This window comes from Desmodus rotundus, chromosome 6 (assembly GCF_022682495.2).
Source record: "Desmodus rotundus isolate HL8 chromosome 6, HLdesRot8A.1, whole genome shotgun sequence".
Classification (NCBI taxonomy): Eukaryota; Metazoa; Chordata; class Mammalia; order Chiroptera; family Phyllostomidae; genus Desmodus; species Desmodus rotundus.
This window is the reverse complement of record NC_071392.1, coordinates 79,781,748-79,802,591: the sequence shown is the minus strand read 5'-3', so window position 1 is coordinate 79,802,591 and position 20,844 is coordinate 79,781,748. Positions and strand designations below refer to the sequence as shown.

Below are 20,844 nucleotides of genomic sequence, written 5' to 3'. Positions count from 1 at the left end.
CATGTAATTAAGGCGCAAATGTTGAAGCCCTAATCCCCAGTGCGATGGAATTCAGAGGTGGGGCCTCTGGGAGATGATTAGTTTAGATGAGGTCAGCGAGGCTGGCTCCCCCATGATGAGATTAGTGCTCTCGTAAGAGAAAGAACCCAGAGCTCCTTCTCTCTCTCCTCCGTATGAGGGCACAGCAATAAAGCATCTGTCTGAGAACCAGAAAGAGGGCCCTCATCAGGCACCAAATCTGCCAGCACCTTGATCTTGGACTTGCCAGTCTCCAGGACTGTGAGAAATACATGTTTGCTGTGTAAGTCACCTGGTCTGTGGTATCTTGTTATAGCAGCCTGAGCAGACGAAGACAAATGTTCTATAATCCACTAACACCGTTCTTTTCTTCAATCTCACATTTTCCCAAATTTGGCACTTGAAGTCAATTTTTGTGTCTCATCATCAGGCATTGGGCATTTTCTTCTTTTCTGACTCAAGATGTTCCGAGCTCACCTTATACTTTATCTGCGCCAAACCTGGAATCAACCATCATCTCTGGTTATGTGACACAGTATTGAGAAAGCAAGGTCAAGGGAGCTAGGTGTGCTCATTACCACCAGGTATTGCTTCTAGGACGTTTCAGAGGCCAGAGCCAGATCTGGGGGTGGGGAAGGAAGGAGTGATGTTGGCAAGAAAGAGGAAAATACATACACCTACACACACATTCATACAAATATCTCCAGTTCAAAACCAATAAAACAGGGTCCTTCTTTAACTTCCAAATCACCCCACATTATCCTGCAGAAGTCACACATAACAGACCAACAGCAACCAGAGATAATAGACTGTGGACAAGTCAAGACCCAAACTGGACAACTTAGTAGAGAACCGAAAAGGCAAAGTTCAGAGCAGATGACTGATGGCTTCCATTTTAACTCATCGAAGACCATGTTACTCCTTTTCAAAACCTATCCTGTTTGATGTTGGGCATTTGTTTCAAAATAATCCAGTAGGGTGGGGGGAAGAGAGTGAGGAGGGAGCTTACCTTTAAAATATTGTCAAAGGAAATTACAATACATTATTTTTGGCACCTTAAGGTCCCAATGTCTTAAAGACTAAACTATAATAAAAATTTACCAATTGTGGAAACAGTGAGTTTAATCCTGCCTATCATTTTGCCAGGTAACTTTGTCATCAGAGGGAGATCGAATAATTAAAAGATTCTTATATTTTGGATGTTTCCTATTCCCCTCGGGATCAGTGGTTTAAATTCCCCTCATAGACCAATGTGAAGACCTCAGGCTACAGCACAGCCTGGCATCTGTCACGGCCACGTCTGCCGTGAGGCAAGGGCTGGTTCAATACAACCAATGGTGTTATAAAAGTGAGCCAAAAGTTTGCAAAATACAATTATGCAAAACACAAAAACAGGAAACAGGATCAAGACCTGCAACAATTTTGGTGTATTTCTGAGGGAAGAACCTTTGAAAGGCTTTCTAGGTTAAGAGAGAAGTTGAACTCTGAAAAGAATCTTATCACGTGTGAAAGGCTAAGAATGCACTAAAAATGGCCCTGGGGGTAATGAAACTTGTCTAGTCAAGCTGTTTCCCCTACCCCGTTTGTTAAACACAGTTAGGAGCTGGGAAAATAAAGAACTGTATACACGATGGGAAGTGGGGGAAGAAGGTCCCTGAGTGTGTGACCCCCGACTTCTCTCTCTCCTGGGGGTGGCAATGTGACCAGGAGTTTTGCTTTGGCCACCGAGTTGGTCAACTGTTGCCCAATGGGTATTGACTTTCACAGGCTCACATGCTGACCAAAAAGGCATTTTACCTCCCCCAAAAGCTACAGAGCACAGGGAAGCTCCCCGGGCTGGAAGACGACTGTCGCCACTGACGTGCGTATGTAATAACCGCATTTTATTTAATAAGCTGGCCAGAATCCAAGATCAGAGATAATCCACAGAAGAATCTGGTTGGGCTTGGTAATAGCTAGATGACATTTTAAAAAATCTTCCTTGCACATTTTAAAAATTGTTTTTATTGTTGCTCAATTAGTAATCTCCCTTTCCCCCCCATTACTCTCCCCTGCCTGCCCTATGCATCCCCCACCTCCCGCATTCAATCCTCCCCTCTCTGTCATCCTTGTCCATGGGTCCTTTATATGTGTTCCTTGACTTCACCCTTCCCCTTCTTTCCCCTGTTATCCCCCTCCCCTCTCCCCTCTGGTCATTGTCAGTTTATTCTTTATTTCCATGTCTCTGATTCTATTTTGCTTGTACATCTTATTAAGGAAAAATATGTGACAGAATGCCTTCTAACTAAGGATGTTCTGTGAATTCAGTGCTCAAGGGAAAGAACCTCCATTTTCTATAGCAGAACTTCTGCTCTTGTAGGAAAATTCTCAGTGTACCAAGACTCTAGGAGTAGCATCTAGCTACTGCCTTCATCTTACCACTGGGACGATCATTTCCGCCTGCACAGAGACATGAATAGTTGGCTTCGGGGCAAACCCGACCTGGCAACACGATGGGCTGCCCTCTCCAAGGACCAGATTTCTACATAAGCTGTCTACCATTTATTTAAAATAAAATTGGAAATCCCTATTTATTTTGTTGGTCCTGGCTTGATATAGAACCAAAGGATGCCAAATTAGGATGCAAGATTCCTACATCAAAACTTATGAATACCTTGTAAGCTACACAAAGAAAACAGATTCGCTAGGTGACCTAAGGTTGAGGTGCTGGAGTTGCTAAAAATTATTTTACATGTTTTCATGAATGTCTCTTCATTTATTTCAGCTGAGATCTCTAAAACAATAAAACCAAATTGTATCTGACAGCATCCAAAATGACCCCTACCTGAGGAAGTCTGCAAAACTCCGAAGCGACTGAGTGTGAGTTTGGCTCTGTGTGCAGAAGCACGTCATGTTCCCTGCGGGGGGGGGGGGGGGGGGGGGCCGGGGCCTGGAAGTGGACATCTAGATGCAGAACAAGGAAGAATCCAACTCCAGGACCTTGAGCTGCGTTAAGACATGGTCACCACTTGGACTGGAAGATTCAAAGACCAATTCCAGAGATGAAGCTGTTCAAAAATGGTCTCAGCTGTAGCCGAACAATAGGTTTGGAATTGTAGGAATATCTGGTACTTGGTAGTTGACTCTGATTTCTGAATTCTAAAGGGTGTCGTTTGATGAAGCAGCTGGACTGAAAAGAAGGACTGCCGTAGAGGAGCCGGTAGTTGCTCAGAAACCTAAAGCATCCACATTTCATGTCCTGTGCATCACAGATGTGGCCAGCTGTGAGCAAACCGGGTTTGTCTGTCTCTTTTTTCAGCACCATCATCGGCCAATGCTCTATGACTCTTGACTTAAGGATTAAATGGAGACCAAGAAGTGGCAAAGATTTTAGAATTAGTTTTCTTCTAAGGCCACTTTTACTATAACATGGATACAAAGAAGCTAATCCACCAATGGAAAGCCATAAAATAAAAAGGTAAATATCTGTAACAGCTATTACAGCTGCAAAGTTTTTACATGACTTTATCCTTGACATATATGTTACTTGCTTTGAAATAAGGCAATATATCTACATATCTACAAAATCTAAAAATATGCTATAGAAAACAGTACCACTAAGATTGGTAAGCAATCAATTCTGTCCATGGTGTACATACTATGGCTACTCTTAGCCCTCAGCAATGAACAAATTACACCTTCTCCCTGGCACCAACCTGCAATTTATAGACAATTAGGATGCCCACGTGCTGAAGAAAGGTGCACCTCTTTGAGTGTTCCAGAAAGATAGGAGAAGACCAGTTTGCGCCTTTCTCTACTATTTAGGAATCATATAGAGAGACTTGGGACTACCATTTTTGGTCACAGAACTTTATTTTGAAGCCAATTTCAGGAACACAAGGATCGAGGTTCAAAAACCAAACACGAAACAAAAAGAGAACACAAACAGCTACACTTGCCCATGTGCCGCTAATTGTGGCTGCCAGAGAGGAGTCCCTCCGGGTGGCGAATGAGGGAGTCTCTGACCGGCGGCAGGGCAGAGGGCCTTGTTGGGCACTGCTGCCCGTCTTGGAGGAACCCATCTGCGGCTTTCCCTCTCATCTTACCTTTCAAAACACCCCTTTTCCTACAGGAAAAGACTAGCAATAAATACTTAAGTATAGTGCATTATCTAGTATCCTTTCCTATCATCCCAGAAAGTCTTAGTAAGTATAAAAGTGAACTACTTATTGCAGTAATACCTGTCACTGGTGACTCAATAAGGATCTACTGACTGGTGAGTACATTCAGCTCTACCTACAAGATCACTCCCCCATCTCAGAAACCTATGCCATTGATGAAGCCCTCACTGGTTACTAGTTTAGTGACTAATTCGAACAGGGCTTGCTAGCCCACAAGGCTTATGACATACGTACTCAGGCACCCTAAAGCCTTTATCTGGGCCAGCATAAATTACTTAGTTACCTACACAAACTTTACCCCACAGCCCAGCTCTGGAAAAGTCAAAAAGAGAGAGAATGAGAGAGAGAGAGAATGAGAGAGAGAGAGAGAGAGAGAGAGAGATCAGCACCTATAACACACTGCATGCCACTCCTTTTTGTAGCTATTCCTACCTAGCTAGAGAATTCCATCCAGCTAGAGGAAATCCAGCTAGGGAAAGACTTTATTTTTCAGCTCTTTTTCACTTTTCCTTGATCCTCTACTTTCTTAATGGCTGCTTGGATGGCCTCTTGGTCACCCAGGAACTGGTGAGGCCCAACAGCATGCAGGTTCTCGTCCAGCTCCAGGAGAATGGGGACGCCAGTCGGGAGAGTGATGTTGATGATGTCGTCATCTGAGATACCTGGAGAGAGGAAGGGACAGGCATTAAGGACGACCCCGGAGGAAGTTCTGTTTAGCGGCTTACCTGCACGAGTACCTAGTCCCAGATTAACTACCGGTCTGGAACCCTGCGGATTCTGCGAGGGATTCTAGCTAGAGTTCCTGGAAGCCAAGAACTAACTTCCCAGAAGTTAAAAAATTAAAATAAAACCCCAGACAGAAATTAACATCACATCATATCTTAGGACAGAATAAACCTTCTGGGACAACCTGTTCCTGGCTGTTTCCCATTAAATCCTAGAAGAATGGAAATTATTCTCTCCGTGCCCACATTGGTGTTACTCATTTGCACATGAATCAATCTTGAAAAATCTTAAAGTGAACTAGGAGGGTTTTCTGATTTTTTTCCCTTTTATAAAATGTCCCCAGGCTAGCTATTAACCTCTAAGTCTGCTGCAATAGATTAGAATGTGGTTGCTTTTCCAACACTAAGTGTGCTTGGAAAGACCTGGGCAGGGGGGACACTTCCCTGGCCACTGGGGATGTCCAATGAGGGGGAGTCAGAAGGACTGTCAGGAATGCCTTGTAAACAGGCCTCACTCTCCTACTGTCCCTCGTTGTCCCAACTAACAGGAGAGGAAGCATGTATAATGGACAAATTACCTTCAATTCTTTTAAAAATAAGCTCAATTCCAGGTAGTTCAACTTAGACCAGAAAGTTGGAGTTGGAGGAAGACTATAATAGTAACAGTGACAGTATTTTCACTAACACGACTACATTTAACAATAAACAGCTAAGATGTACCCGGTACATCCTACATGTCAGGTCCTCTTTTAAGCACTTCATAGGTACCAACTCATCAAACCACTGTTATAGTCCTATGAGGTTACAAGCTATTATTTTTCCATGTGACAGTCAGCAGCAGAGCCAGATTCAACCCAGGTGTAACTACCGTACAAAGTAATCCCTGCAAGTGCTTCTGAGTCCAATATAGGCAAAGAGAAGGGGGGAGATAAGACACAGAGTTAAGCAAATTAAAAGGTAACTGAAACTATTCAAATTACCTATTTTAGAAACATACTTCGGTTACATAGACTTCTACCTCCCAACCAAATGCTTCTGTTCTGTATCAATAGAAAGGATGGAGTTGGAGCCAGTTTTGAGGAAGAGTCTGATGGCCTGTCTTTACTGGGGGAGGTGATGATGGCAGAAAAAGTATTAGCAGCTAGGTCTCGATGTACTGTATCATTTTACTTAACCAATGGTCACAACGACAGCACCAGCCAAAAATCACAGAATCACAGCACCAGATCCCAAGCACTAGGGTAGTTCTTCATTAGAATTTCACTGCCTGGCCCAGGGGAGCTACCCGCGAGCTCTCCTGCACGAACCACACTTGCTCAACAGCTACAGAACAATGGGCGGTGCACCACACACCTCCTCTTCTGGCGGTCCCCTCCATATACTACCTCCGTAACTTTAGGCAAGTGACTTCTCTGGGGCCTCCATTCCCTCTGACAAATTAAAAAAGAAACACACACACTCTTCCTTTACCATTACAAAGGGTGTGGGGTAGGAGGAATGGACTTAAAAGAGAACATGAAAAAGTATAGAACAGTGAATGTGTCTTCTTCCCCTGCTACGACTTCTCTTCTCCACAGAAGATTTAAAGGGGAGGCTAACACACCACTTTGTGCTGCCGAGCCCCCATCCCCACACTGCAACCCCACACAAGATTATCCTCCCAAACTAAAGCTGCCAAGAACAGATCAGCTCAGACTAGACAGCCAGCTGTTTAGCGGGGAGGATTCTAAGAGCCCTCTGGCTCCAAAAGGTCAGATCTGTCAGCTGGATGGGCCGCAGCTGCTACACGCAGCCCTTGGAGGCGGCAGGGGCAGAATTCACCAGCATGAGGTTTAGAGCCAGGTGACCACTGAGGCTTTCGAAGCCATTAGTTCTCGCCCCACTCACCCCAGATCCACTCAGCAACCAGGAACCAAGGGCCTGTGACATGCATAGCACTCTGGGGAGGGACACTTGTGACCTTGGCCAGGATTTTACCTCCACTGGACTACTTCTTCATTCATAAAAGGGAGGAGGACGGTCTCTTCTAGCACCAAAGTTCCCCTATTTTATTTGGAATCATCACAAAAAGCAAAGGCCCATTAGAGGCATTAGCAACATGGAGATGCTGAGTAGGGCTCACACTCATCTGTCACATGAGGACCATGTTTTATCTGTCCCCAGCATCTGTCGGCATATTGCTCACTGAATTGGAGAGCAAGATGGATTTTACAGATTTCTTCGGTTAAGTTAAATTTTCTCTGCAAAAAACAATTTGGTAGGAGATAACCATTTAGTAAAAATGACCACGTTTGACTAGCGTTTTCCAGGAGAACTAGAAATTACGAGCGTTCACGTCTATCAGCATCTCGGGTTCACTGCTTATAGATTGTGGGCCTTTACAACATCACTGACCATTAACCTTTGTGAATGTTTTCGGACCTAGGACTTTATTTTAAAGTTACCAAGTTTCCGCTTTTATTCAATGTTGTGCTGGAGGTTCTAGCCAGGGCAACTGGTCAAGAAAAAGAAATAAAAGGCCTCCAGATCGAAGTAAAGTATCTCTCTTTTCAGATACCACTTGAACCAATAAATGAGTTCGGCAAGGTTCTAAGAGATAAGATTAATGTATAAAATTAATTGCATTTCTATATAGTGATGAGCAAATCAAAAATGAAATTAAGAAAACAATTCTATTTATATTAGCAACAAAAAGAAGAATACACTTAGGAATATATTTAACCAAAGAAGTAAAAAACTTATCCTCCGAACACTGCAAAACACTATTTCCCCAAGTTAACATACAGACTCGACACAATCCCTATCAAAATTTCAGCTGATTTTTTTTTTTGCAGAAATTGACAAACTGATCATAAAATTCACATAGAGATTCAAGGCGCCCAGAACAGCCTTCCATTTCACTCTTCCATGTACACGCAAGAGAAGTGAAAACACAGGTCCACACAAAAACGTGTACACAAACCTGCGAAGCGGCACTATTCACAAGAGCCAAAAGGTGGAAACACTCAAATGTCCATCAACTGATGAATGAGTAGGTTAAATGTGGTATATCCACATGGTGGAATATTATTCGGCAATAAAAAGGACTAAAGTGCTAATACATGCTAAATACTGAAGAACCTTGAAAATATTATGCTAAGTGAAAGAAGCCAGTCACAAAAGACTACTTATTGTACCATTCCATTTATGTGGAATGTCCAGAATAGGCAAATTTATAAATAGATTAGTGATTGCCCACAGTCAGCAGGAATGAAGGGACTGGAAAGTGCCAGCCAGATATAGAGTTTCTTTTGAGGGTAATGAAAATGTTCCAGCATCAGCTGTGGTGATGGATGGACAACTCTGAAAATACTGAAAGCCAATGAACTATATACTTTACATGAGTGAATTATATTGTATATGAACTATGTCTCAATAAGGCTGTTAAAAGTACTAAAATCCAGAGAAGTTAAATAAAACTGTTCAAGTCACAAAACTGTTAAGGTAGTATAATTGGACCTGTTTATTTTCGCTTTTATTAAATTCCCAAATCCCAGGAGTCCAACTCTGGCCAACTGATTCATCTATGGCTATTTCCACCAGGGCATAAGGAGAGAGAGTATCTATGTGAATGCACTGCCCTTGGGAAAGGCTGGGTGCTAACTGGATGTACAGAGCAAGAGCAGAGAGAGCTTTTTGTACATCTTGGACAATCCAATATGGAGTCAGTGTCAGCCATGACAGTTGCGCCAAGTGCTATGTCAAGACTGAGGCAGTGGGGTGTGATGGGAATGCCCTTAGGAGGGGCCTCCACTGCTGGTGGGCTGTAGGAATTCAGAGCTCTGGCCACCCCACTCGTGAGCGTGGCTGTACCACAGGTCACCCGCAGAGCCCTGCTAGACTTCCACTCCACCGGACATGTGCCGCCACTGCAGCCACCTGGCTTGAGACCAACGCCACTTCTCCACCTGCAGATGGTGGCACTGACCTGGGACTGCGCACAGGATGTTGTTCTGCTCGCTTCTATTGACTAAGCTCCCCCGCTCTGTGTGTAAAATGTGTGTGACTCCTCTGGCTTGTTCGGGAGGTCTCTCCTAGGAAGCCTGGCTTCGTGGAAAGACCCAAGTGTGTGTGAGTGACTCCTTTGGGGGATGCTCCCTTGCTCACAACACTGGACAGCAGTGCCCCGTGTTCTCATGTTTTCAAGATCAGTAAAGGACGTGGACACGTTTGTCGGATCCCCTTGAAAGAGCTAACATTGCTGATGAGGTTTAGGGGCTGCAGTCTGCGCCTTAGAAAAGAGTTCGGACCTACCCAGATCTAGCAGGTCCTCTCTTTGACAGCATCGCTCTCCAGCTCAGGCCTGTGGCTCAGATGTGTGGGATTGAACCAAAGAGCCAACTCGACAAAGGCTGTGAGAACTATAATTTTTGACCTACACAGGAAGGAGAGCTCAACAAAAATAGGACATTTCCAATTAAAAAACAGTGACATTCCATTTTAATGACTACTCAAGCCATTCACACAGCAGGCTAATTACTTGCAAATATTTAAAATGCTCAGACTGGTTAATAACCAGTCAACGAGACTTAAATTTTAAATAGCAAATTAGGAAAAACCACAGTGAAGCCATTACTCATTGCTCAATTTTGGCATAAGTCACATTCTTTGTCCTAAGAAAGTTAAGCAAGCAGAAAGCCTAAGGCTAGAATAATGCATTTGCACCGGATGGAACCAAACTGAATTAATACTATATTATGTAATGTCATGTTACCAACTCATTAACTGGAACATCCTGTGAAAGTTAAAACAAGTGGCCAGAGATCACACCTTCTGTCTGGAAACTGGCAAGGATTTTTCATACAGCATCCATGACCGTTCTGAAGGGAAGCATCACCGAGGTCTCATCCCGCGTCAACCTCTCTCCATCGCTCCCCCTGTGCAGCCACCCCCTCAGAAACCAGCCATGCCTTTCATTCCTGCATCTTCATGGAGGAGCTTCTAGGAGCTCACTGCAGTCCACGTAAATGGTTGGGGCATTTCAAGTATGAAATCATAAAAGTCTGGTGGTAAGTCAAAGGGGTTAACAACTCAAGGCCCGTATGAGGATAAATTCAAGCTTCATTTTCTGCAAATGGGACTGACTTCAGAAAGTCACGTCTGTACCTACACGCCACCTCCCCCAAGTCACTGCAGCGGAGACAGGAACCACAGGCCGATCCCTGTGTGTGTGCCACACCAATGACACTTCGCCTTCTCTGGGAGTGGCCGTGCAAGCGCTCCCGTCTCCCTCTAGGACTCCAGGCTCCTTCAGCAGGAGCCATGGTTCATCCAACGCTGTATCAGCCATGACCTTGGAGTGGTGCCTGACTCACTGCAAGAATTCAGTGTCTGTTCGACTCTAAGGACTGCTATTATACAGTGATGGCCGCTAGGACCCAGACGTTATTTAGCTATGTCACTCACTATTATAACTGGATGTGTTTATGTCTACGTTTTATACATAAATAAAGGCTATAAGAAATAAACACCATTAGTTGGGCCTTCCCAAACTCTAGTGCATAAAGCCTATCCCTGAAAGCATTCTGAGGCCTTTTCAGAGGTATAGTTACTGGCTGTGTTTTAGAAAGAGATCAGGATGGAGACAGAAGCTCCTGAAAAGTAAGGACTTGGTATGTCCAGTTGTAGGCGCGGCACCCTCGAACGAAGAACAGTACCTGACTGCACACACCCTCGGTACAGAGCTGGAATGAATGAACCTGAACACCCTGGGCTTTCAGATCGAATCTAGTCTTCACCATTGAAGCCTTGAATAAAGATTCTGTCCCCTTCTTTACTGACCGTGAAAAAGAGAGAGAATTGAAAACGTTGAACAAAAGGCTGTCTGCATTTAGTGCTAATAAATAACTCATATTAAGTTTGTCTTCTATGTATTTTCTTTGGTTTTCTCCAGAGTATTTGCTCAAAATCTTTGAATATCAGGAAACCAGAGAAAAGACATAAGAGGGAGACAGACTTGTTATAGGACAAGAGGAAACCCTACTTCTAAAATGCATTTTTTTGAGAATTAGAAAGGAGGAAAACAGTTTTGACCAAATCATTCAAGTATGAGGTCCCGCCCATGCCTCACTTCCCTTTCCCACTCAAGTAAGTCACAATTCAAACCCCGCTGATGGGTATTTGTGATAAGACTGCTGTATTCTTCTATTGCCAAAATAAGAGCAAAACAAGAAATTCTGAATTTTATAGATCATCTGTATATTTTTAATTACAATTCTTTAGGATCTGAATGCTCTCTATGTACAACTTAAGAATGGCTGGGAACAAGTGCAAGTGGGTTACTTGAATATTGTAGCATGATGACGGAAAAAAGCCTCTAATTTAGAGTTAGGAAGAGAGAAGAATGCATCCTGCATTTAATTTTATAGTTAAATAGCGTACAACTTTTAAAAATAAAGGTTCCTATAAATCAATCATACTTATGTATAAGAGAAAGCTTAACTATACCACTAGGCTAGTTATTTGTTTCACAGAAGAGAGGCCTTATTTGCTGCTTCTGAAAATATCGCACCAAAATGCCAAAGGTGACGACTCGTCTGTCCCTGTCCCCACAGTGAATTCCAGCTGACCTTTCCTCCCTGATTCTCTAATTTCATCCGACCACATCTTTGCCTTGTTATGTGTACAGCTGCACGCAGTTTTTCAGGGATCAAGTCTGTCTTTCATAAGGCCCTCGCATGCCACTCTGATTCCAAACTTGAAACTGCCTAGCCCTGTGCTTGAACCCAGACTAAACAATCCACTTCCGCCGGCATGATGCAGACTGCATCCAATGCCTCAGTTCAGGACCTGGCCTGGCCTTCAGTGTGGGCCAGCAGGGAACAAACAGGAAGTGCCTCTGCCAACCACCGAGAAAGAAACACACGCCTGTCTGGACCACTACAGAACAGCATGCTTTCAGATACTAAGTGTGGGTGCGGAGTTGTCAGGGTGGTGCCTGGTGACCACTGTGTCAAAACAGTGAGGGGTGGGCCCTGCTTCAGCCTGAAGTTGTCAGCACAGCACCGTAACTGCGCTGCTAAAAATCAGTAAAGCGGTCCCTTAAGTAGGAGTTTTCCTACTGTATAATATTTCGCGTCTGCTGTAAGTCGTCTTTCTTCTGAAAGTATCAAGAACTACTATTGTGTTAAAAGTAAAACAATCCCCAAATTATGTATCACTTAAGAGGAGAGATAGTGTATAAAGAAGTAACCTCCCAGGGTAGAGGCCGTCCTGCCCGGACAAAGCCTGGCCCAGGCCCTGGCATGTGGCTCCTGTGTGGGCAATGCTGGTACAAGAATGCTACCAGCTCGGATGCAGGAGCACTCGCCTCTCGGTGGGCTGTGCTCCTGCTCGGACCCCAGGAGGCCCGTGGTGGCCTCCTCCCACCTAGCCTAGATGATTGTGAAAAGGAAAAATGATAGGTGGAAGGCCCAATTAGGAATGGAACTTAGAATTTGGTGGCATTTGAGAAGAAATACAGGGTCTAGCATGAATAATGCTCCTTTTTTATTCCAAAATCATAAGCATGTCATTCTGTAACATAACAATATCACACTCAAGCACACCCTATGACCTTTTAGGTGAAATGTTCAAATCAAAACTATAAATTATTGCACCCATATTATTACCCTTCCAACCATCCTCAAGCTAGCTGGACCCTGTAGTTTGGGGGCAGAAAAACCTTTACTAAAGGAACCCACAACTTCTAAGTACAAAACTTCATGGTCCAGCAGCTTGTACGTAGCTTCTTAGGAAGAGGGAAGAAGGACTTTAAAAGGTGATTCCCTGCACTGCCCAGGGTTTAGGTGCTAAATCAAGCCTGCACCAACAGCTCCTGAAGTGCTGAGAAGACGTAACGGTGCCCTCCAGGTTAGTTTTCGCAGGTACAGGTAGATGGACCCAGCAACTTTCATTCCCTTCTACTCACTGCCAAACTAGTCTGTCATTTCCTAACACGGAAGGCAAGGCCCCATTTACAGCCACGGCCACTGCACTAGTTAAAGGCAGGTCTTTTAAAACTGAAGCGCAATTTGCACGCAGTCAAAGTCACCCTTTTTGGTGTGCGGAACAGTTCTGTCGTCCCCCCGAATTTCCTGTGCCCCTTTACAGCCGACCCTCCTCCGCCGATCCGTGTGCTGACGGATCAGTCTTACCTCTTCCTGAATGCCATATAAATGCAATCACATAATGCCTAATAGTTTCTAAAAAGTAGAAAATTTCTCACAGTTCTAGAGATATCAAGGAGTGTTTTTTTTCCCCCTAAGGCCTCTCTCCTTGACGTGGAGGTGGCTGTCACCTCTTTGTGCCTTCACATGGCCTTCCCTCTGTGTCTGCGTTGAAATTTCCTCCTCTTAGACGGACACCGGTCACATTGGATGAGGACCCCCTCAATGGCCTTAATCACCTCTTCAAAGTTTCCTTCAGCAAACCAGCTTGGCGATCAATGGTTGATCAAATGAAATTTTAAAATATGGCCTAGATACACTAAGAGCAGAGTAAAACACAGTATTGGGCCACAGCTTTCCAGTGAGTCCAGAGCCTTGTGCTAGTTCCCACGTTAAACAAGAACTATGCCTGGCACAAAGTAGGCACTCGGAAAAGGGCCGCCTCGTATAGCAGTACTGGGGACCGCCATGCCGAGACTACAGGGTGGAAGCCATTCACAGACGACAGTGGTAGGGTAACAGCAGTAATAATTTAAGACTCAATTACTTGCTTCAAGTTACCTTTTTATGGATTACCTGCCAAGGATGCTCTTGAGTTGTCTTCTTATAACACAGTATTCCAAACAAAAAATAGATCAAGGGAAGGGCTACTTTCCCGAGGGGGAAAAAAAAAAAGTAAAACAAAAAGAAGCCCAGTTGGCCATCCTGTGTAGAGACTCAGGGAACTGGCTGGGCGGGACTCACGACCCCATCTAATGCTGGGCCAAGTCATCGGGGTCCGTCTGGGTTTCATTTCCATCCGACAGCACCCGCACTCTTCCCCGCAAAGGGACAGTGTCAGTCAGGGTCTCACTGCCTGCAGAGTAATGTCACAACACCAGTTGAGAGACAACGTGATGTCTCAAGAATCAACACTCTCCCTTGTTGAGGTATATGCGATTTGAGAAGGTAAGGAACACTAGAGTACTCTCAGTAGGGGAGGCACTTTGAGAGTTCAGGGCCAACCAATATTCTCCTAGTTATTTGGGTCATCATTCCCGAAGTCATAGTCTCTAAATAATAACAAAGTATTTTTATGATGACAACATTCTGGCATTGATTCTATCAGTTCCCACAGAAGGTAAAATGTTTTAAGACTGGTAGGCAGTAAGACGGTATAGGGAAAAATTGCCCCAGTTCTTTGAAAGATCCTGTTTTATAGGGGAGAATTTTATACAAACATATCTAGAAAGCATGATTAGGAATCAGATGAACCTATAACCATAAGCATTTTTACTTTGGTAATCAGCGCAAAATATTAGCGACTTCGGGTGTTTATAGGACATATGGAATCTGGCCACATTCACTGCAAGGATACTTTCTTAGTACTAGAGAAAGCTCACATCTTTATAGTAGTAAGGCAACTGTGTAACGTATCCACACTGGGGCACTTTCGAAAGTGAAAGGAGATGCTATTAATAATTACTCTGGGATAAAAGATATTAACCAGAAAATAAGGTATGTGGTCATGTAACTTTAGAGTAAAAATAAATTGGCAATCAAGATGGTAAATTTTATGATATGTGTTTCTAACACAAAAAACGCCAACACAAATTGGCAAGTATTTCTTCTTATAAAACAGAAATCTCTATGTTTCCCCCGCAAGTAAGGAATATTCACTTACTTTTTGGAGTTTTGCAAAGCTAGCACCCAAATTCAATGTAATGCTTTTTCAGACTGGGAATTCATCAAGTGCCACGTGAAGCCCTATAACTTGAGCTCCTGAAAGTTACACGTAGCAAGATAAGTGGTCTAATGCTGGCATTCCCACTCCAGGGAGCATACATATTTAGAATAAACTTTAAAAGGGCTTAAATCTCACTCAATGAACAGAAATGGCATGGAAGAAGTAACATACACACCTCCTTCTGATCTTGGAAAAGTCACTTACGCTGAATTCCTACAGCCGTGACGTAGAATGCTTGGCTCTTATTCTTCAAAATACTCTACAAGAGAATTCTATCAGTGGGTAACAGCAGTTAGAGGACTCCTCAAATAAGAGAGGACTAATTTATAAAGTGATCCTAAAACATACTCCAGGCTTTTTCATGCACACGAAATAATTTCTTCCCCCTTAGGGCGTGGGAGTAAATCACTATCGGGAATCACAGCAACATCAAAGAACTCCATGAATCTTAACAGTACCACCAGGGAGCACTACAGGCCAAAAAGGAGCAAAGCTATTCTACCCAGGATGGGTGAGCCACCCACCACCGTTACAAACCACCCTTGTAAGGTCTGCCTCCCTATGGACAAATCTCAACCCTCACATGCACTCCGCCTGTGTCCCTAGCCATGGGCTTGTGCCTAATGGCATATTCTGGCTTTTCTGAGAATGTTTCCCCCTGAATGCCTGCCATTCTCCCTGGGCACCAACCCTACCATCTCCATCCCGTCTCCCTCATGTTCCTTCCTTCTGCACTGCACACAGCAGCCAGCTCTACACCTTTTCCTACCTTCACATGCATCCTTCTCAAGTCTCTTCACACAATCTACCTCTTCCAGCAGAAACACCGATATTGCAAATCAACTATTCCCAAAACAAAACATTTTATATAAAGCCTGTTTACAGTAATAGAGACAGGACTTGGAATTTAAGGTTGCTTCAAATTAATTCGTCTCTGAAATGTAATTTAGTCCCGTATCTCCCCACATGAAAAGAAAAAAAAAAAAAAGACGACCTTCAGAAGAAAGGTTAAATGAAGCCCGAGGAGTAAAGCCTGCTAATTTCTCAGAAATTCCTGTAAATCCATTTCTGTCCCAGTGGTCAAAGCTGTGTTTTAATTTTTTCCTTATTCTATACTCCACATCTATGCATTTCTACTTTGTTACCACTTTTATATATTTGCCCCAAACTACTGTTTTCTAAGCCAATGTGAAATCCTTTAATCCTTCGGTCCCATTGATTCAATTATTTTTGCAGCTTTAATGAGATAACTCACATACCATTCAACTCACCCACTTACTTAAAGTGTACAGTTCAGCCCTGGCTGGTGTATCTCAGTGGATTGAGCTTCAGCCTGTGAACCAAAGGGTCACTGGTTCTATTCCCAATCAGGGCACATGCCTGGGTTGTGGCCAGGTCTCCAGTAGGAGGTGCATAGGAGGCAACCACACGTTGATATTTCTCTCTCTCTTTCTCCCTCCCTTCCCTTCTGTCTAGAAGTAAATAAAATCTTTTTTTAAATAAGTATACAATTCAGTAACTTTTAGTATATTCAGAGTTGGGGAGCCATCATCACAATCAATTTCACAACATTCCCGCTACCCCAACAAGACACCCTGTACCTACCAGCAGTCACTCTTCGCTCCCTGACCTCTTCACCTCCTCCCCAGCCCTAGAAAACAATCCACTGTCTGTCTCCGTAGCTTTGCCTTTTCTGGATATTTCATATAAACAGAACTCTACCATATATGATCCTTTGTAACTTGTTTCTTCCACTGTAACAATTTCAAGGTTCATCCATATTGTAACATGTATCAGTACCCCATTCTTCTTTATTGCTGAAGAATATTCCGTTGTATGGATATACCACATTTAATTCATCCGATCACCAGCTGATGGGCATTTGGGTCGCTTCCATGTTTTGACCACCACAGATAATACTGTTCTGAAGATTTGTGTGAAAGTTTTGCGTGGGTATATGTTTTTAGTTCTCTCAGGTATTGTTCTGGGTTGAACCACTGCCTCCCAAAAAAGATACGGTCAAGTCCTAAGCTCCAACACGCCAGAAAGTGACTGTATTTGGAAAGAGGGTCATTGTAGAGATAACCAAGTTAAAATGAGGTCACTGGGGTGGGAACTTGTCCAATATTACCGATGTCCTTATGAAAAGGGGCAATTTGGACAAGGAAGAAAGATTCCCACGGGGAGAATGCCAAGTAAAGGCAGAGGACCGCAGTGATGAACTTACGAACTGAGAAACCAAAAATTTCCAGCAAATACCAGAAGCTATACAAGTAAAGAGCGTAACCTTCCCAACACCTTTATTTAGGACTTAGAGCCCTCCAAACTATGAGAAAATTAATATTTGTTTTTTTTAAGTCACCCAGTTTTTGGTACTTGGTTACAATAGCACCAGGAAAGAAAGCAGCTATATAGCTAGGAGTAGAATTGCTGGATCATATGGTAACTCTCTATTTAATATCAAGAAGCTACCAGATTGTTTTTCAAAGCAGCCATGCCATTTGATTGCTTCTCTATAAGTTATTAATGCCCTCAAAACCTCTCTCAACTATAGAAAGTAAACTTTCCTATGTGTAACCTTGCCTTCCGCAGGTAATTCTCCCTCCATCCTCACCATGGTGAGTCTTCCTGGTTTTAAATCTTTACCTGAGGATATTTTTTTTGTATTATTATTGATTTTAGAGAGAGAGTAAGGGAGACAGACAGAGAAACACCGATGTGAGAGAGAAACGTCGATCAGTTGCCTCCCATATGCACCCTGACCAGGGATCAGACCCCCCAACTAGGTATGTGCCCGGACCAGGAAGTGAACTGGCAACCCTTTGGTGCATGGAGCAACGCTCCAACCCACTGAGCCACCCGGCCAGGGCGGCGGCAGTCTTCTTTACCATTTGTTAAACCATCCTATTTCCTTCAAAAAAGAACAGTAACACAGTTAAATCATCAACAGGTTAACGGTAGGGGGGCACTAGAATGAACTACGGCTGGGGCTACAGAACGATCTTAACGGCCTGAAGATAGGAGAGTTCGACGGTGCCAAACGGCAGGAGACTGTTTTAAAGCGGAGATTTCCCAGCGAGGGCAGGGAAGCACAGGGGTCCTGAGGGAGAAGATGACATTGTCTTTAGGGGAGGGTGTCCAGCCACAAAGGGAGCTAAGTTCCACCTCCGGAAGAGGAAATCGGCAGGTGAGGAGGAGGACATCTTCTGCAAGAAACTTTGCAATTCTGAATGTCAGTCTGGTCTTGTCCTAGGAGGAGCCTCAACTCTTCTTCAATCAATAAAGTGCTGTGGTCCGGTAATGATTAAGGTACACAGCGCCTAACCACATATCTGACTGTTCTGAACAAGGAAGAGTAGGACCCTTTATACAGTTGGGGAAATAAAATATATAAACACATACACGAACAGATCGAGCGCCGTGTCTAGCCAATAAAGTTTTTAATAGCCAATAAAGGCTGGTGATCTTAGATGTCTGCACAGCTAATGGACGCAGGTATACGAGTAATGATTTGGCTGTTGGCCATGTTATAAAAATTAGGGGTAAAAAAACACATGCTAAAAAGTTTACAGTAAAATCTCATAAAGGTCACTTTATTTTGTTACCAATAACCTACTTTCACTGATTCACGTACAAGGTCAACACTTTTATTTTTCACAGCCCCATGCAGAAAAGTAAAGCAGAATGGAGAAGGAATGTTAGAGAAATGTGTTCTAACATCCGTAAGTTAACTGCTGACAGGAAGGAGACGACAGTAAATGACACAGTAAGTGACGACAGACAGGAGCACACCAGACAGAGCAGACCACTCAAAAGGCTCAACTGGCTGGGATTATTTAATGAAGGGAGGAAAGGGGATGAGCAATGCCTTGAAAATGTCAGCGTCATTACTGATGCCCCAAACTGGTACGTTTGAGTCCTCAGAAGGCTTCACTTAGTCCATGTTCCTTGAGAGACAGGTAACAATACAGTACCTTTTACAGTACATTTAGAATACAACATCAAGTACCACTGCAGCTACTGATTATTTCCAATAGGCCATGTTTTTATTTTCCTCCCTCCCCCCGTCCCCCCAACTGTCTCCCAAAGACTAAGCCTGGGTCTGGAAAGAGAGGACTAGAGCAAAAGAATTGTTCCAAAACCTGGGTCTCAAAACACAGCAACAACTCTTTAAGGTTGGAAGGGCGTGAGCAAAACTGAAGTCTAGATAACTTTGCTTATCTTGAAAGACTCAAGTAGGTTAGTTTACTCTCGGGAACATTTCTACAGAAGTTTCTTCCCTGCCTAGCCTCCTTTTATCTTACTACAACAAAGCTATACAGTCCTTTTAGTGCAGACTTCTAAAAAAGGAGAACCCCAAGCCGCAGCAGCAACTTCACCTGAAAACTTCTTAGAAATGCAAATTCGCAGCCTGGAACCCTAGGCCTACAAGCTCAGAAGCGCCTAGGGCTAGGCCAGCAGTCTGTGGTAGAACACGCTCTCCCTCCCCGTGACTCTGGTGCTCACTCCAGCTTGGGAACCACTGCTCCAGATACTAAGAATAGAAAAGGCAGACAGTTGTTGATTTATGGAACAAAATGATTCTTAAGACTGAAGTGACAAAAGGGAATAGGGGAGGAAAGTCTATTATGTAGACTGTGCATTATCAGCTTAGAGACCATGTCCTTTGTAGATTATGGCCCAACTATACCATTAGCAACCTCTGATAAGTAGTAGCATAAAGACGGTACCTTCCAGATGTTTTAGGAGTGCCCTACTGCTATTTCCATGGGCAGATATCAGAATGGTTTTGCCACTTAACACTTCAGGAGCAATCCTTTCATTCCAAAAGGGAAGGAGTCTCTCCAGAACATCCTTCAAACTTTCAGACCGTGGCAGCTGGTCCACAGGTACGTCGCACACTTTGTACCTCCGGTCGTTGTAGATTTCGTGGTAGTAAGGGTGAGACTCTTCAATGGGTGGCGGAGTCACATTGTAGCTTCTTCTCCAGATCCTCACTTGCTCTTCGCCATGATTCAAAGCCATCTTCTCCCTATTGAGACCGATCAAGGCTCCATAGTGACGCTCATTCAGACGCCAGGAGCTTTCCACAGGAACCCACTCCTGCCCCAGCTCTTCCAGGATCAGCCAGGCTGTGTGGATGGACCGATTAAGGACGGATGTGAATACAAGATCAAACTCAAAGTCCAGCGCTTTGAGTTGTTTCCCACAGTTCCGAGCTTCTTCCATTCCTTCACTATTAAGTTTCTGATCCACCCAACTACAAAAGCGGTTCTCTTTGTTCCAAGCACCCTCTCCATGTCTTAGCATAATCAGTTTGTACTTGGACATACTGATGGATGAGCTTCCCTCGTGCCTTCCAATGGGCCAATGTTCAATGACAGAAATACATCTAGAAAGAGAAGAAACAAATAGCATGCATTATATTCTTCAGTCAGCTGACTATCTGGGAAAGGAAGCATATGTTACAACGGCCAGTTTCTAAAATAAACTGGGATAATGCCTTTGAACAGTTTTGAAATCGGACATCCGGCAACTCATACGCTATGGTGCATACAGGCGATTTCTACAGATAATTAATTACAGGGAACCTAGCTGACTTAAATTTTCTGATGGTAAGATAGTATGTTAATTGTATGATGTACAATGACCAGGACACTTCATTCTGATGGCATGCTGCATTTCTGCCAGATCAAAGGAGTCTGTTTACAGGAGAGAGGAGTTAACAGAATGAGCTGTAGATGTGCACAAAGATGACTAGCAGCTGACTCTATTCTGAAGGGATCCTTCTTACCTTGTTTTTCCTCTGGTGGAAGAAGAGTATTTACCAGTCTCACCTAATTATAGAAACTATTAAACATGTTCATTCAATAACCCACCACATGTATCAGGTATGTAAACCACTGGCTGGTGGCAGCTAGCTCTTCAGTGCTACAGGCTACACCACATACAAGAAAATCTAAGGTTCACATTCAAACAACAATGAAAGGGATTCAGAGCAACGTGAACACCTAACAAGGTACCCACCT

The 20,844-nt window shown here is 43.7% G+C and overlaps 1 protein-coding gene across 1 annotated transcript in view; it reads right to left on the bottom strand.

The window, feature by feature from the left end:
* Positions 1–3,851: 3,851 nt before the first annotated feature.
* Positions 3,852–20,844, bottom strand: part of BPGM (bisphosphoglycerate mutase) — a 28,400-nt gene continuing 11,407 nt past the window's right edge. The window contains exons 2-3 of the mRNA XM_024555124.4: positions 19,546–20,207; positions 3,852–4,840 (exon numbers count right to left, since the gene is read on the bottom strand). Coding sequence (XP_024410892.1) covers positions 4,668–4,840; positions 19,546–20,146 — 774 coding nt within the window. The 5' untranslated portion in view covers positions 20,147–20,207 and the 3' untranslated portion in view covers positions 3,852–4,667. The remainder of the gene's footprint in view (positions 4,841–19,545; positions 20,208–20,844) is intronic.